Here is an 18169-nt window from a genome sequence, read left to right as displayed (position 1 = left end):
TGTCATAAATATAAAGGGAAGGGTAAACCCCTTTGAAATCCCTCCTGGCCAGGGGAAAGCTCCTCTCACCTGTAAAGGGTTAAGAAGCTAAAGGTAACCTCGCTGGCACCTGACCAAAATGACCAATGAGGAGACAAGATACTTTCAAAAGCTGGGAGGAGGGAGAGAAACAAAGGGTCTGTGTGTCTGTCTATAGTCTGTCTTTGCCGGGGATAGACCAGGAATGGAGTCTTAGAACTTTTAGTAAGTAATCTAGCTAGGTACGTGTTAGATTATGATTTCTTTAAATGGCTGAGAAAAGAACTGTGCTGAATAGAATAACTATTTCTGTCTGTGTATCTTTTTTGTAACTTAAGGTTTTGCCTAGAGGGGTTCTCTATGTTTTTGAATCTAATTACCCTGTAAGGTATCTACCATCCTGATTTTACAGGGGGGATTTCTTTATTTCTATTTACTACTATTTTTATTAAAAGTCTTCTTGCAAGAAAACTGAATGCTTTTTCATTGTTCTCAGATCCAAGGGTTTGGGTCTGTGGTCACCTAGGCAAATTGGTGAGGCTTTTTATCCAACATTTCCCAGGAAAGGGGGGGGGGCAAGTGTTGGGAGGATTGTTCATTGTTCTTAAGATCCAAGGGTCTGGGTCTGTAGTCACCTAGGCAAATTGGTGAGGCTTTTTACCAAACCTTGTTCAGGAAGTGGGGTGCAAGGTTTTGGGAAGTATTTTGGGGGGAAAGACGCGTCCAAACAGCTCTTCCCCAGTAACCAGTATTAATTTGGTGGTGGTAGCAGCCAATCCAAGGACAAAGGGTGGAATATTTTGTACCTTGGGGAAGTTTTGACCTAAGCTGGTAAAGATAAGCTTAGGAGGTTTTTCATGCAGGTCCCCACATCTGTACCCTAGAGTTCAGAGTGGGGGAGGAACCTTGACAACATCCATTCAATGTGCAGTGGCAGTCAAAAAAGCTAACAGAATGTTGGGAATCATTAAGAAAGGGATAGATAATAAGACATAAAATATCATATATAAATCCATGCCTCTATATAAATCCATGGTGTGCCCACATCTTGGATACTACATGCAGATGTGGTCGCCCCATCTCAAAAAAGATATATTGGAATTGGTAAAGGTTCAGAAAAGGGCAACACAAATGATTAAGGGTATGGAGCATCTGCCATATGAGGAGAGATTAATAAGACTGGGACTTTTCACCTTGGAAAAAAAACAACTACATTTGATATGATAGAGGCCTATAAAATCATGACTAGTGTGGAGAAAGTAAATAAGGAAGTGTTATTTACTACTTTTCATAACACAAGAACTAGGGGTCACCAAATAAAATTAATAGGTAGCAGGTTTAAAACAAACAAAAGGAAGTATTTTTTCAAGCAATGCACAGTCAACCTGTGGAACTCCTTGCCAGAGGAAATTGTGAAGGCCAAGACTATAACAGGGTTCAAAAAAGAACTAGATAAATTCCATCAATGGCTATTAGCCAGGATATACAGGGTGGTGTCCGTAGCCGCTGTTTGCCAGAAGCTGGGAATGGATGACAGGGGATAGATCATCTGATGATTATCTGTTCTATTCATTCCCTCTGGGGCACCTGGCATTGGCCACTGTCAGAAGACTGGATACTGAGCTAGATGTACCTTTGGTCTGACCCAGTATGGCCGTTCTTATGTGGCTTCACTCTGCTCTTGCTCCTGCTCTTGTGGGAGAGAGGTTTATGTTGAAGGGGGCAATTGAGTATTTGACTACTAAAAACCCATTTTTCTAACCCAGAGGATCACACTTACTGACTTAAGAATTTAAGGTTGGTTCAGAAATGTAGAAGCTCTGTCTCTCCTTTCCTTCCCCAATCCTGGTGCATTTTTCAAATGACTGAGCAGAAAAATACCACAGTGAAGAACTGAACCTGTGCTGCTACGAACATTAATTCCACATGCTGTGTACTTGACAGTTATCTCTGACAGAGACTGCTATGTGACAGAGAATAGATTTAATGCTTTGAACTTGTTATACCAGAATGGGGAAATTAATCCATTTAATCTGATATCCTTTCTTTAGCAGCGGCCTTTACCTGACGCTTTAGAGGAAGATGAAATCTTCCCAAATGCACTAGTTGTTCGTTACTATAATGTGATGGGAGGGGATTCTTTCTTGAACACAACTGGAAGTCAGCTTTTTTGCTTAGATTCTGAAGCATAATAATAGCCCTTACATTTTTAATCCTAACTAGTGTAACTGCAGATTTTATCCTTATTTATGAGCCTAATCAGTTTGAATCTTATTTAGCTATTGATCTCAATAATATCTTGCAGTTTTGAGTTCCACAGCTTAATTATATTATTTATATGTATAAATATTAATTATATGTATAATTTATACATATTATAATTTATACATATTAATTATATGTATAAAATATTTCTTGCAATGCATGGATATGTAGCAGTGCAATACTCATAGAGACAATATAAGAGACAGTTTCATTAGCATTGATACAGTGGTGATGGTACATTCCATGCTTTTAATGGAATCTTTCTTTCTTCAAGAATACAAGATTTTGTTAATCTGTCATTTCCTGGGAAAATGTATTTAAGAAAGTACAATCTCAGTGAGCAATTTTATATGTGATGTAATACTTAAGAACTAAGAGAGAGAGTGCAGTGTTTTTCTGGACAGTTACAGAATGCTTTCAAACACCATAGAGGCATAAATGCCTTAAGTACTAGGAAGTGCAGTAATCTCCCATAAATACACTGCCTGGCAGTGGAAGCGAGGGATAATTAGAAATGGATAGGCAAAAATTACATATAAATGGTCTGTTCAGAGCACACTAGAGAGACTATTCTGTATCTGAAGGAAGTAATAATTCTGGATCTGATTCCACCTGCCTGATGAGTCATCAGTGCTGGCTGCAATGACAGGAAATGGAATTAAGAAGCCAACGATTCTACACTTCATAATTAATTATTAATTATTATTATTATTCCAGTAGTGCCCATAATATGCTAAGGAAGAGAGATTTATCAAAGGAGAAAGCAGTGGTCTTAAGGATCAGTTCAAGAGGACGTTCCATGAAAGAGCTGATAAGGGAAACTCTTCAAAGGGGACTAGGAGAGAAGAAGATAAATGAGCAGCCTAGGCTGTGACATAATAAGAGACAAAACCAGGTGCAGGAAAGGCTGAGTTCTGAAGGGCCTTGAAGGTGAGGACAAGAAGCCTGAGCTTTAGGCAGCAGAAAAATGTTCTTGGGGGGAAGGGAGGGGAGTTAAACAGCAAAAGAAATAATTCAATGGTGAAAGAAAGAAATTTCTAAATAAAACATCTGTGTCTGAATTTTTTTAATCTCTATCATGTGTGTGCATGTGCATACACACTTGTGAGAGAAAAAGTGGAATTCCAAATTTGAGATATGAAATGGTTCTGCTGCCTATCACGTTCTACAGGCAGCTTCAAAAGAACTTAATTCCATGAGGATGAATTGTTCCAGTAATGTATTCACTTTGCTATTTGGTAGTGTGTAATATTGTTTTATCGTGCGAGTAAAAAAGTATTCCTGAATTGAAGGTTTAATTGAAATTAAATGGATTTCTAGAAGTCAGTAGAGTAGTTTTATAGACTGGAATTGTACTGGGAAAGGCAAAAGATATTCCTTTTGATGAAGGTGTGAGTAATATGCACATTGCCCTGGGAAATACTATAGGTGGACAGAAAAATTATGCATCTTTGTAACCTCTCTCTTGCAGGGTTTTTAATTCCATATTTTCCAATCAGTGGTATGAGATTCTCTTTAGGACAAACTTCCAAAATACGAATTTTTAGACTTGTTTAGAGTAGCAGTTCTCCAACTCATCCTCTTGCTTTAATGTTAAGTCTCTCTCCTTAATCTAAACAAAAGCCTCAAAATCTAGATATCAAGCAATAACATCACGTTAGAAAGCAAAAACATCAAGAAAGCAGAACAGTTCATCTACCAGGGCACCACCATACTAGCCAATGGAGACCTCAAGAAGGAAGTGACATCAATAATAGGAAAGACATCCACAGCATTCACCAAACTCAACAAGGTATCAAAATCAAAGATATACAGCACCAGAACAAAACTGAGAATTTTCAACTAAAATAATCTTAGTATTAACATATAGCTGCAAAAGCTGGAGATCTACCAAAAAGTGAGACAGAAAACAAGACAACTTCAAAAATCAGTGTCTATGAAAAATTCCAGACACTGAATGGAAAGACTTCAACACCAACAAAGAGATCTGAAAAATCACCAACCAGCAGCTCATCTCCACCAGAATCAGAAGAAATCTCTAAACATATCTGGGGCATGTACATCACATGCCAACATGCAGACTCCTACACAAAGTTGCCAAGGGGAAACCAATTGGTGTGAGAAAACGATGGCACCTAAGAGAATTTTTAAGGAGAACCCTTTGTAGGGAGGGCAGAACAGCTGTTCTCCACACCATATGAAAGCGGTAGCAAATGACCGGGAGGTATGGAGTAGACTAGTGTCTGCCCTGTGCGCCGACATTGGCATGGGAAGGATGTAACGGAATGTAAAAACAAGTGTCCTAAAGAGGCAGAGGGAAGACCCCTAAAGAAGCCTGGGAATATCTTTGAAAAAAATTGCAGATCATCGGAAGCCCAAAGCCATGTACAAAAGAGATATACGGTCAGAGAAAACAAGGCTGAAGGGCTTTATATTCACTGTTGCTGAGAGGAGGGATCTTCCTTCCCCAATACTCTTACAGACTAGGGCAGTGGTTCTCAAGCAGAGGTATGCAGAGGTCTTCCGGGAGTACATCAACTCATCTAGATACTTGCCTAGTTTTATAACAGGCTACATAAAAAGTCAATATAAACTAAAATTTCATACAGACAATAACTTGTTTATACTGCTCTATATACAATACACTGTTAGTTAAGTACAATATTTATATTTCAATTGATTTATTTTATAATTATATGGTAAAAATGAGAAAGTGAGCAATTGTTCAGTAATAGTGACCCGTGACACTTTTGTATTTTTATGTCTGATTTTGTAAGCAAGTAGTTTTTAAGTGAGGTAAAACTTGGGGGTACACAAGACAAATCAGACTTCTGAAAGGGGTACAGTAGTCTGGAAAGGTTGAGAACCACTGGACTAGGGGATTCAAAAACTGTAGCAAGAGAATTTAATTTTTTTAAAGTTATGTATTTACTTTCCACTTACACTGCCCCAATGGCAACCCCAATACAGTTTATCCTTCACCCCAGGATCTCCCCTGTCCCTTGGCCTTTACATGACACTATTCCATCAATTTAGTGCTACACTAGTAATATCCAACAGCTGGGACAGTGTGAAGTTGAGAGACATGGCCAGGACACTTCTGAAGAGCTGAAGGGGCAGGGCTAAAGACTCCCAGTCAACAACCCAGATGACACTTGCCCCATCAGCACACACATGGAGCTGCATCAGCAGGTACTTCTGAGCCTCAAGGGGAGGAGATTAATCTGAAGCTTCTCCTTTCCACAAGACCTCCCGAAAACTAATGATCTGATCTGCAGAGAGCAAGAATCCCTGTAGAGCACTGGCTGTTCAGCCAGGTAGGATTCTACCATATCAAGGGGAAAGGAAACACTGGAATCTGCTTAAAAGTGTGCTATTGTGCACGAAATTTAAAACTTTCGGCTAGTAAAAGAGTACAAAGTTTTGTTATGACAGTTTTGTCAGATATTTTGCTCCCCTCATATTTGCAAGAACTTTGGCCCAGATTCTCAAAGGTATAAGGTGCCTAACTCCTACTGATTTGAAAACCTTTCAGAATCTAGGCCTTTGCTCTTGTCCTTTCCACAGATTTAAGAATCTGTGATCACTCTATCACAATCATGCCTCACCCCAAGACAAATGTATTAACAACCTTTATAGACCTATCAGTTTAACTCATTTACAGGGCTGGCTGTAAATAGTGTTAAACCTGAAAACAGCTGATGGTGCATTTTGTAAGGAGACATTTTCAAATGTACTGAATTAGGAGCACTTTCTTTCATTTATTTATTTAAAGCTTAAATTTAAAGCTCTTATTAGAGTGAGAAACTAGAACCACTTTGGTACTTATTCATTTATTTTATTATTATTATTCATACTGTGGAGTGCCCATAGGCCACAACCAAGTTAGACCCCTTTGAATTAGGTGCTGTACAAATATATAATAAATGGATGCTTTTAATGTGGGCAAGTTTAAATGCTGTCTCAAATTTAAATATGCCCCTGAGAAATTACCTTTCTAACAGATATTAGGTAGAATGAAGTGTTACCTGATAGAAAGGTGGTTTTCAACTGCATGGTAGGAAAATTTGACAGAGATGTTCCATAGAAAACCCTGTGTAAACTTAAAGCTGGAGAAAACAGTGTTCTTGAAAAAAGAAAAGGAGTACTTGTGGCACCTTAGAGACTAACCAATTTATTTGAGCATTAGTCTCTAAGGTGCCACAAGTACTCCTTTTCTTTTTGCAAATACAGACTAACACGGCTGTTACTCTGAAACCTGTCATTATGCAAGTGTTCTTGAAGTATTTCTTACCCCATTTCTTGGACATGGGAGGATGAAGACTGACTAACTCCCTTTTGGTGGTCAGGAGATTTATGGCACAAATATTGCACAACTTTCCCTTACTTTTGGACCTGTTATCTCTGATACTTGGAACTATTGGTTCTCGTAGAAATGTGGTACAGTAGACAGCTTACAACGATGGCTTTCAGTCAATATTTGTGTGTTTACATACAATGAAAATCAGCATTGTTTGCTACACAGGTAGTACTATCTACCAGATTGTAGTACAGATGTAGTTGTGTGCATCTGGTATATTTAACAGATTGGAGAGTCCTGTTTTCTAACACAGGGCTAAATTGTGGTAGTTAAGCATGAACCTGTGTCACCCTAACAGAATTTCTAGAAAACACTGTGTCTCAGGTTGGAACAATGTCTCTGTATCTTTGCAGAGAACAGTTGCTTTTAGTCACTAGAGGAATACTTGATTGGCTACCACAGGTTTCAAAGCATGTTTCCTTTACCATGAAAGAAACCATGCCAAAATACTATTGGGAATGTTATGAGCTGGGTGAAATCTAGTTCAAACTGATGTATGAACAAGTCCTCTATTTAAGGTAGTTGTAAGAGACAGCCAAGGGACCACACTGAAAACAAAGCCTAATACAGTCTGCCCAGAAACTAGCATCATGTGGGCAGAGGGGTCACATTCAAACATGTGCATGGCAGTGTAAAAACACACAGAAACTGAGAACAAACATGAACTGGGAATGGGGGGAGAAGAGGGAGAAACCCAAGTAGGAGCCTGTAAGCACATGTGATCACGGAAAAAACTAAAGAGATCTTTTGGATCTTGTGTTGACTGAAGAGGCAGTAAGATAAGAAACTGCTCTTTTTGTTCTTGATTCCTTCTGCATTCACAGTCACAAGACTTTTTACATTATTTGTAAATAAACAAAATTGCATGAAAAAATACCCAACTTTACCAATTTCTACTCCCATCTGGAGCAACCTACTAGACACTGTATTTTTAGCAAGCAGCTCAGGCCAAAAAGGGGTAACACTGGAGTCAGCAGTGGGATCCAGGTTCCAAGTAGAGAGACTGTGAGCTAGTGGTATTCCTGTTGAACCAAAATGCAACAAATAATGCAGGATCTTGCAGAAATAAAAAATGGCCAGCAGGATTTAAAACAAGATCTCAAATAGGAGCTGGAGACTTCGCAAAAGGAATTAAAGACAAGACCTAAAACAAGATCTAAAACAAGAGCAGGAGGTTTCCCAGAAAGGGCTCAGAGAGAACTTGCAGGTTGAGATGAGTTTGTTGTATGGAGCTGCAACTAAAAAACACTTGGACAGACTGGGAAACCCAGTGGCAACACACCCGGGCTAGAATGGTAAAGCAGACGGATGAGGTGAACAACAATCTGACTAAAGTTTTTCCATGAAGCAGTGGAAACCAAACAGGCTTTGGCCAATTTGGAACTTGCTGAGATGAGTTGCAGCATGGACTTGAGTTGAAAATTCAGGTCCAGAAGGAAATCAAAGGGTCACAGATCATAGTGGAAGGTAGCTGTCTGGATGAGGAACTGAGCCAGCCAGAGGACTAGGGTAATACCAGATATTTACAACAATTTTCTGCCCCATTTGTAACCCACAGAGACTCAGAGGGGACAAGTCAGTTTGTCCCAGCTCAAATAATGAAAAAACTTCCTGGCAGAGGTGATGCATGGAAGGACATGCGGGGTCACGTGACCCCCCAGATTGGCTGGTTGGCTTTTACAGAACATGCTCACTTGGACTGAGCATGCTCAGTAACACTGCTGAAGCTGGCTGCCCCCTCCCCCCCAGCAGCAAGCATGGATCATCTCTGCTGGGACGCTCATTTGGCTCAGTTCAACATTACAGCTCAAATGAATGGCTGGGAGGAGGGACAGAAATGGGGGTTACTATCAGCCAACTTGGGTGGCCCAGCTCTGATTGTGCTACAGAACTTACCCACAGGAAAAGAGACTGAGTTAGCCAGACCTGGTACAAGCCCTTGACACGCAGTTTGGAGCTAGCCATCAATCTGATCTGGCCAAGGTAAAGCTAAGAGGCTAGAGCTAGAAGTAGAAGGAAAGAAGAAATCCCACCTCAGCTGGCAGAGAACCTGCAAAGACTTATGTTCCTAGCATCGCCAGATACCATGAAGGCTCTCAACGCTAAACTAGCAATGGACCAATTTATAAATACTCAGTTGGACTTGGATTTGCCAATCAAAATCAGCAAAAGGAATCCAATTTTCCACAGAGCTTGAATCTTTTCTTGTAACAATGTCCAGAAGAGAATGTAGCTGCTAGTGTAGAAGATGGAACCTGATCACCATGAGCCCTGTAAATACACCTCTGTGGTTCCATATGTATGATGAAAGAAGAGATTCTAATCTGGTTCAGGACCTTATTGAATAAGAAGATAAACTGATAAATTTGGTGTGTAAAACAAGGGAAAATGTCAATAATGCAAAAATTAAAGGAAACAGTTCAGTTAAATGTTGGTACTGTGACAAAATTGGCCACAGAAAGGATTATCAATGTAAGACAGCCAAGAGAGACTCTTGTAAGTGTCTAGTGAAAGCCTCTTTCCCAGTTCAGGAAATGAAGGAACACCAACCTGAAGGAGCAAAGGTTAGGGGAGATACAAGGATCAACCCCACAGATTTTGTTTAGATCTTGGCAGTTAAACAACAGTAATGGGCGTATGGCTACTAACACCACAGAAACATTAACCCAGGAACCAATCCCTGTAACAAATCCCATTGCCTACTCTGTCCCCATATCTACTCTAGCAACACCATCAGAGGACCCAACAACATCAGCCACACCATCAGGGGCTCATTCACCTGCACATCTACTAATGTGATATATGCCATCATGTGCCAGCAATGCCCCTCTGCCCTGTACATTGGCCAAACTGGACAGTCTCTCGTAAAAGGATAAATGGACACAAATCAGACATCAGGAATGGTAACATACAAAAGCCACTAGAAGAACACTTCAATCTCCCTGGACAGTCAATAACAGATTTAAAAGTAGCCATTCTTCAACAAAAAAAACTTCAAAAATAGACTTCAAAGAGAAACTGCAGAGCTACAATTCATTTGCAAACTTGACACCATTAATTTGGGCTTGAATAGGGGCTGGGAGTGGCTGGCTCACTACAAAAGCAATATTCCCTCTCTTGGTATTGACACCTCCTCATCAATTATTGGGAGTGGACCACATCCACCCTGACTGAATTGGCCTTGTCAACACTGGTTCTCCACTTGTAAGGTAACTCCCCTCTCTTCATGTGCCAATATATGTATGCCTGTATCTGTAATTTTCACTCAATGCATCTGAAGAAGTGGGGTTTTTTGCCCACAAAAGTTTATGCCCAAATAAATCTGTTAATCTTTAAAGTGCCACCGGACTCCTCATTGTTTCTGTGGATACAGATTAACACAGCTACCCCTCTGGTACTTGGCTAATAACTGTGTAATCCATGTCAGGAAAGGTGTCTTACAAATTCAGTCTGTGAAATTCTCTGTAAAGATATGGCCCAGGTGGGATAAATAATTTGTAGGTAATTGGTTTGCAGTGGAAAAATTGTCCTGCCCCTGGGGGCATTATAACAGCTACATGCTTTGGTAGCTTTCCAACAAAGGAAAGATGGAGAGTGGCTGAAATCTGTTTTGAGACCCAGGGTCTCAGGATAATCTTAGCTGCTAAAACTCTTGTGGACCTGAAATAAAACCTGATCCCAGCTCGTTTGCTGAACATTTCTGACAAGCAGCAAATAGAAAAAAAGGGAAAGTGATCAGCATGCTGAAAAAGGCTTTTGTGACTGTTCCCGCTCTTGGCCTATCCATGTTTCAGATCCCCTTTCATATTGGACACAGAGGCTAGTTCTTACAGTTTGACGGACAGAATTTCAGCTTGCCTGCCTGACCACTTCCCTCCTTCTCCCCCCCCCCACCCCGCCCCATCTGAGAATGTAGCTGTGGAAGTTGAGGCTAGAAAAGTTGTTACAGACATGGATTCCTCATTCAGATAAAAGGGTCTGCTTCAGCCAACAAGTTCAGCAGAAATGATAGGCATTCCTCAGGGGCTGACTGAAAGGTGATGTGAAACTATCCTGACAGAAAGACACTGTAGAAATGTAAATAGTTAAGCTTGTATCAGTAGTAATATACTAAATTATTTCTTTCTGTTTAGGTTATTGGGTGTCATTATTTTAGGCCTCATTGGGGTGACAGGCAAAGCTGAGGTGAGTGGGAGGTATTATTGTAGGTGAAACCTTATTATGGGCTGAATTAAAATTTCATTCAAACTGATGTATGAATAAGTCCTCCATTAAGATAGTGTAAAAGACAATTAAGGGGCCACAACTAAAATAAAGCCTAAGAGAGTCTGCCCAGAAACTAGCACTATGTGGGTGAAGGGTTCAACTGGGTATTGTGACCAGGTGTGTGTAAGGATGTGAAAATACACAGAAACTGAAACCAGACAACAAGGGAGAGAGGAGGAGGGGCAAGAAAGCTGATCAGGAATCTGTAAACACAATAGGCATGTCTAGACTGCAGCAGCAAGTCTCAGAACCCGGGGCAACTGACTTGGGCTTGCACTACCGGGCTAAAAATAGGAGTGCGACATTCTTGCTCAGGCTAGAGCCTGGGCTCTGAAACCCAGTGAGGGTGGAGGGTATCAGAGCCCAGGCTCCAGTCTGAGCAGGAACATCTTCTGAGCTATTTTTAGCCTTGCAGCATGAGCCTGAGTTAGTTGATCCAGGCTCTGAGACTCGCTGCCATCGTTGTTTGTGTGTCTGTTTTCAGGGTAGATGTACCCAATGTGATCCTGGAAAAAAACTAGAGAGAGCGCTTTTGGGTCTATTTTTGGCTAACGAGGCTTGGGGGCTGTAACCTGAGAAATGCTCCGTTTGTTCTTGGTTCCTTCTGCATTGAGAGAGACAGGATTTTATACATTCCTTGTAAATTAAAAAGATTGCATGAAAGAAAATACCAGACTCCATCAATTTCTACTTCCAACTGGAACATCCCAAGGGACCCAAACTTTGACTAGCCGCTCGGGCTGATTAGGGCCAACAGGAGGAACAAACTCCTAAGTCTCTTCTCCCATTAAAAGCTGTTTTTTCTCTTACCCAGCAGTTGAGAATGATCTTTTGTTAAGGATAGAAGGGTAGCTCTGCTTCAACCTCAATGACGGTCAATGTCTAAAAGGTACAATTAGTCCTTAAAGACTGTGAATTAACAAATCTGTTGAGATTAAATGCTGGTGTGGTGTAAAATGGCTTATCTGGTTGGATTTTAAATGTCACCATAATATTTTTCTTGTAAATTAGAAGGCCTGTATAGAAATGTATCGTCAATTTAGAAGTGTGTAAAATCTCATGTTCACAAGCAAGGATGACATCCAGAATTAGTGAGGGAGGTCCTTTTTAGGTCATAATTATAGTTGCCAGCCTTTCCTGTTTGAAAATATGCAAATATTCTGTCTGGATTTATACTTTATTAGTTTAAGAAATATTTAAACCATTTTACACAGAAAAAGTATTGTAAAAAGCAAAGAAAAATTTAACAGCTACATACAAAAAATAAAGGAAAAACAAAGGGGATGCAGAGAAAAATAGATAAAACCTGAAAGAGTTTCTTCATGGAGCTGGATTTTTTAGGAAATGTGTATAAAAAAACCCACATTTTCTTATTTTCTTTTCAAAACTCAGAGGTGACAGCTTAGCTGTAAAGACAACAGGTAGAATTAATTAAGAGAAGTGAAAAATTAGAGACAAAGTGTGCACTCTCAATTTTTTTGCTTGTTTTCGAGAAAGCATAGATATTCCTGATGTAATTTTTGTTTTTAAGATTGGATTACATTACATTTTAGTCTCAAACCTAGTAAAATATTGGAAAATACACAGAGTATTCAAAAAGTGAAAATTACGATTACTGTTATTTAGAGAGATTCACAGATGTGCTTTAATTTAAAAAAAAATAGTAAAAAATAATAGTTTTTTTCTTATATCTTTTAGATTACGCCAGGAAGCAAGGCTTCAGCAGCCAATTTAAGTCCTGGTGATGTCATTCTAGCTATTGATGGCTATGGTACAGAGAACATGACTCATAACGATGCACAGGAGAGAATTAAAGCAGCATCACATCAACTTTGTCTCAAAATTGAGAGGTATTTCATTATATGTATGGATCACAACATCATATTTACTTTCGGAGGAGACATTAAGAAACTGAGGTCTTTTTTCCTCTGATCTGATGACTGTCTAAGTAGACATTACATATTCCATGGATCCTTTCAAAAAGAATAAGGAATGATCACATTGATAGTATTCCATTTCTTAATTAAACAGATTCCAGCATCTAAGGTTCTGTGTATGATATTGCTGAATTCATAAGGGTTTTTACCCTTGCTGTCCGTTGACTTAAATGGGTTTTGGATCATGTCTATAAATCCTGCACTGTCAGTATTATTTTTGTAGCACCACTAACGTGTATGGAACTTTATAGACATGCGGGAGACCAGAGGTCCAATTTGCACGGTGCTGACCATCTCTTTGTCAATGGGAACAGCATCTCACAGGATCAGGCCATTACAATTTAGGGCCCCAATTCTGCAAACACCTATGCACATACTTAACGTTACTAACATGAGTAGTACCATTCACATCAATGGGACTACAGTTGGTAGTAAAGTTAAACACATGCAAAACCAGTTGCAGGATCATGGCTTAAAGTCTCAATTCAGGAAAGCATCTCTACTGAGGGTGGCATTTAAGCATGTGTTTACCTTTAAAGTTTGAAGTCAACATGAACTTAAGTACATATTTATAAGTTAAGTGAATGCGTAAGTGTTTTCCTGAATCAAGGTCTAAATTAAGCAGATAGCATAACAACAAATGACTCATTGCTTTACGCAATGCTTTGGGATCACAAGAGTGCAAGGTGCTTCATAAAATTATGTTTTCTGGGCCTGAATCTGCAGCTGTAGTTCTCAAAAAATTTCTACTAAAATTCTGTGCATGGGGCAGCTGTCAACTCAGTCCCTAATTTACCAGTGTTTTAAATATATGTGCCACAGATGAAAAGTTAACTCAGTCATTAAATTGCCACAGAGATAACTTTTAAAATATGCTGACCATATTACTGCAGTTCTCCTTTTCACGTCAAGGAACATGTTTACTGGAGAGAGCACTGTCTAGTGGCTTACAGCACAGGTTTGGGAGTCAGAGAATCTACATTTTATTTAAGGCTCTCTCACTGACTTAATGTACGTCAGTGTTAGGGCCTGATTTTCAGACTAAGGTATGTGTAATTCAGCATGTAAAAATTCTAAATTTACACACATAATTACTACTATTATGCATGCCAAATGGGACGCAAAGGATCATTTGCAGTTACCCAGTCTGCATACACAACTGTAACAAATCATGCTTAAATTATGCTTTTTACATATATCAACAGCACTTAACCTAATTTTGAAAAGGCCATAAGTCTCTGCATTTTCCCAACTGAAAAGACTCAAATAGTAATAACTTCACATGGTTGTTTTTCAGGCTTGCTTAATTCATGTTTGTGAAATGCTTTGAGAATCTCAGGTGAAAGGTACAGAGGGCCTGCTCCTGATATCACTGAACTCAGCAAAAACAACGAGGAGTCCTTGTGGCACCTTAGAGACTAACAAATGTAATTGGGCATGAGCTTTCGTGGGCTATAACTCACTTCATCGGATTCATGGAATGGAAAATACAGTAAGCAGGTATAAATATACAGCACATGAAAAGATGGGAGTTGCCTTACCAAGTGGGGGGTCACTGCTAAGATGAGAGTTGCCTTACTCACTTGGTAAGGCAACTCCCATCTTTTCATGTGCTATATATTTATACGTGCTTACTGTATTTTCCACTCCATGCATCCGATGAAGTGGGTTTTAGCCCACAAAAGCTTGTGCCCAAATAAATATGTTAGTCTCTACGGTGCCACAAAGACTCCTTGTTGTTTTTGCTGATACAGACTAACACAGCTACCCCTCTGAAACCTGAACTCAAGAAGAGACTATTATAGAACCATACATAATCTTTAGTACAGTGTATCTTCATGTATAACTTACTATGTATGTTTTCTGACTAGCAAATACACAAAAACATCACATAAGATTCTGTCCATGTCATTATAAGAATTTTATATGTTAAAACATTCAAAAGGATTTTTTAATAAACTTCAGATTTTAAGTTTTCAGTGTACATATCTCATGTATATATGCCATGTTTATGGGAGGGATTTTTTCTCTTATTAACAGGGCAGAAAGTAGATTATGGTCTCCACAAGTTTCAGAAGATGGCAAAGCACATCCCTTTAAAATAAATTTGGAAGCTGATCCACAGGTATGAAGTTTTATAAGTCACCAACACACTTCAATATAGCTTTTCACATTCTAAATTGTCTCATTCATTGTCATTATAATTCTTTATAGCACATTTCCTACACTGTCTACTTAACTTGATATAAATCATAAAATGTATTAAATACATGGACATAATTTTAAATGATTGACATTTTAAATTTCACATTTACATTTAAATAAAACCTAAAATTCTCTTGTGGAAAAACTGCAGAGTGCCTCAAACATTCTCTGAAAACTTTACACTTCACTATAGTTTTATTATGGAAAGAAAATATCTCCTTTGATATTAATGTTGTTTAAATTGCTGTATCTCTTTTTGATATTTCATCCATCATATTTTTAATTTCTTCAAATGGGACTAAAGGTAAAATATCAAAATTATTCAGTTATAATACCATAGTAGTCTTTGTGATGTGACAGTCAGTTGAACAGGGTGGTCCGGTAAGTTTGAGTCTCTTTATTTCAATTAACAATTGTGGCACCACGCAAAGCCACAGAGCCTCAGAAAATTGCAAATTCTGAATTTGTGGAAGACTAAACTATTCAGATGGATTAGTCATAAACTGGAGCATTCTATCTATAGCTAAGAAAGGTAAAATCCTTGTTCCTGCACTTGAACAAGGCAAATGAAATCTGTTTGAATTCTCACCTGCCTAGAACTTACATAGATGTCCTTGTACAGATCTGCATGTGGGAGGGATGGCCAGCTCCACACTGATCAGTCTACAACTAGCCACTTTAACTGCAGCTCTAGAGGTTGTAGGGCAGAGGTGGGCAAACTACGGCCCTTGGGACCCTCCTGCCTGGCCCCTGAGCTCCTGGCCCAGGAGACTAGCCTCCAGCCCCTCCCCTGCTGTTCCCCCTCCCCCGCAGCCTCAGCTCACTGCGCTGCCGGCGCAATGCTCTGGGTTGGGGGGCTGTGAGCTCCTGGGGCAGCGCAGCTGCAGAGCCCGGCCTGACCTGGTGCTCTGAGCTGCGCAGTGCGTGGCTGGCTCCAGCCAGGTGGCTCGGCTGTAGTGCTGCCAGCCATCAGTGCTCCAGGAAGAGTGGTAAGGGGGCAGGGAGCAGGGTGGATTGGATAGAGGGCGGGGAAGTTTGAGGGGGTGGTCAGGGGGCAGGGGTGTGGATAGGCGGCGGGGCGGGGAACAGGGGGGTTGAATGGGGGCAGTCAGGAATGAGAGGAAGGGTTGCATGGGATGGCAGGGGGCAGTCAGGGGCGGGGGGTCCGGGGTCGGTCAGGGGACAGGGAGTGGTGTATGGGGCAGGAGACCCAGGGGGGCCATCAGGGGACAGAGAACAGGGGGGTTGGATGGGGGGTCAGGCCACACCTGGCTGTTTGGGGAGGCACAGCCTCCCCCAACCGGCCATCCATACAATTTTGGAAATCCCATGTGGCCCTCAGGCCAAAAAGTTTGTCCGCTGCTGCTGTAGGGGATAGATTTCAGCATTTGGTTCTTAGTGCTTTGTTCCATTTGCCATATATTCTCTAACCTTAATACATACATATTATAATTTCAATCTTAGCTGAAAAAAGATTATTATTGTGCTGGCAGGACAGCATCAAAACAAATATTTAAATATATTATTCCATGATGGATTACCATGACTCTCTGTTCTACAATACATTTAGGAACAGACTCCATCCCAGTGAATTCCATGAAATAAGTGATTCAATCCTGCTCTGACAGGCTTTTAAACATGAATATAATCTCAATGTTCCAATTCTACAAATTTTTCCTAAATATTCTATAAACCTTTGTATTAACTAGTACAAAGTATTTTAGCAAAAATAGTGTTGTAATTTTAGCAGTATGATACAGGACATCAAGAAACGATACAACTATTTCAAATGCATAGTTTTGTGGGATATCTAGGACATACACAGAAGAAAAGGCTTTTCTAATGTTAGGGTTCCTCCAAATGGAAAAAGCTGTAGAAAAAAAAAATCTGAGTGACAATAAGCCTATACCATTATAATTCTATGCCTAAAGGAGACAATTTTTTAAAAACATATAATGTAGTTGAACCGTTAAGTACTATTTGGCAACAAGTTATTGAAAAGCTATCTCCATTACTGTCATCAGAAAAACTGCTTCTGCTATAGCAGTGGTTTTCAACCTGTGGTCCGATGGATCACTATGGCTGCGCGGACTATGTCTAAGGGGTCCACGAAATGTTGTCATTACCATAGAACAGTGGTTTTCAACCTGTGGTCCGTGTACCCCTAGGGGTCCTCAGATTATATCTAGTATTTCCAAAGGGGTCTGGCACCTCCATTCAAAATTATTAAGGGGTCCAAAAATGAAAAAAGTTTGAAAACCACAGTGCTATACTAAACAGTCAACATTCATTTGCATGTCTACTTCTTCCCTTAAAAGTGAAATAATAAAAGTTTATATATAGTCAGCAACAGATAGGTCCTCAGAGTAGTAGTTGAGCTTGTAAGCAAATATGATGAACCATTTAAGGGAGTATTTATATTTTAAATCAAGTACAATCATTCTAGAGCAGCGGTACGCAACTTGTGGCCGGTAGGTTGCCCACCACTGTTCTAGAGCATCCATCATACTGATCTACTCTGCACAAAAATGACATTATTAATTCTGTTTCTGAAATAGGTGAAACTTTAAATTAAAGGAGATTTATTTTACTGCATATTTAGACACAACACCTGAAGCCTGCCATATATATTCTGCTACTAAAAGCAATACAGTGGCAAAATTTCTTAATGTTCCTTAGCCTGAGCTGGTGAATTATAGTGCATCTATAATAAATGTTGGTTTAAGTCACATAGGTTAAAGGTTGTTGAAAACTGAGAGAAAGATGGATACAATGTCTGAATTAAATAAAGGCCAAGATTAGTGAAAAAATCCCAAAGCATTGTATTTTCCTTTAAACTCAAACGCCACTACATTAAAAAGCTTGTCCATCCATGAGTTGGTCTGCAAAAGCGGGAAACCGTCACGTTCTATAAAAAGCATTTCCTGTTAAGTCTCTCTTGAACTTATTCCAAAGGTCATAGTTGTGGTAAACACAGGACCTTTTTCAAAATCCAGCCACAGTTTTTGACTCTCTGCCAGACAGAAACCTCTGTTAATATAAAGCTAATGTTTACTACAGTAAGTAAAGTATCATAAACATTAAAAATATCAAGAATATTAGTGTTTTTAAAAACTGA

General features: G+C 39.6%; 1 protein-coding gene across 2 annotated transcripts in view; it reads left to right on the top strand.

Annotated features, from left to right (window-relative positions):
- The window catches only part of PDLIM3 (PDZ and LIM domain 3), a 41722-nt gene that overhangs the window by 3498 nt on the left and 20055 nt on the right, over positions 1-18169 (top strand). For both annotated transcript variants that reach the window (XM_073341853.1, XM_073341855.1), the window contains exons 2-3: positions 12608-12759; positions 14887-14971. In XM_073341853.1, coding sequence (XP_073197954.1) covers positions 12608-12759; positions 14887-14971 — 237 coding nt within the window. The remainder of the gene's footprint in view (positions 1-12607; positions 12760-14886; positions 14972-18169) is intronic.

Source organism: Lepidochelys kempii, chromosome 4, assembly GCF_965140265.1.
Source record: "Lepidochelys kempii isolate rLepKem1 chromosome 4, rLepKem1.hap2, whole genome shotgun sequence".
In the NCBI taxonomy this organism is placed as follows: domain Eukaryota; kingdom Metazoa; phylum Chordata; order Testudines; family Cheloniidae; genus Lepidochelys; species Lepidochelys kempii.
This window is presented reverse-complemented; position numbering and strand designations above follow the sequence as displayed.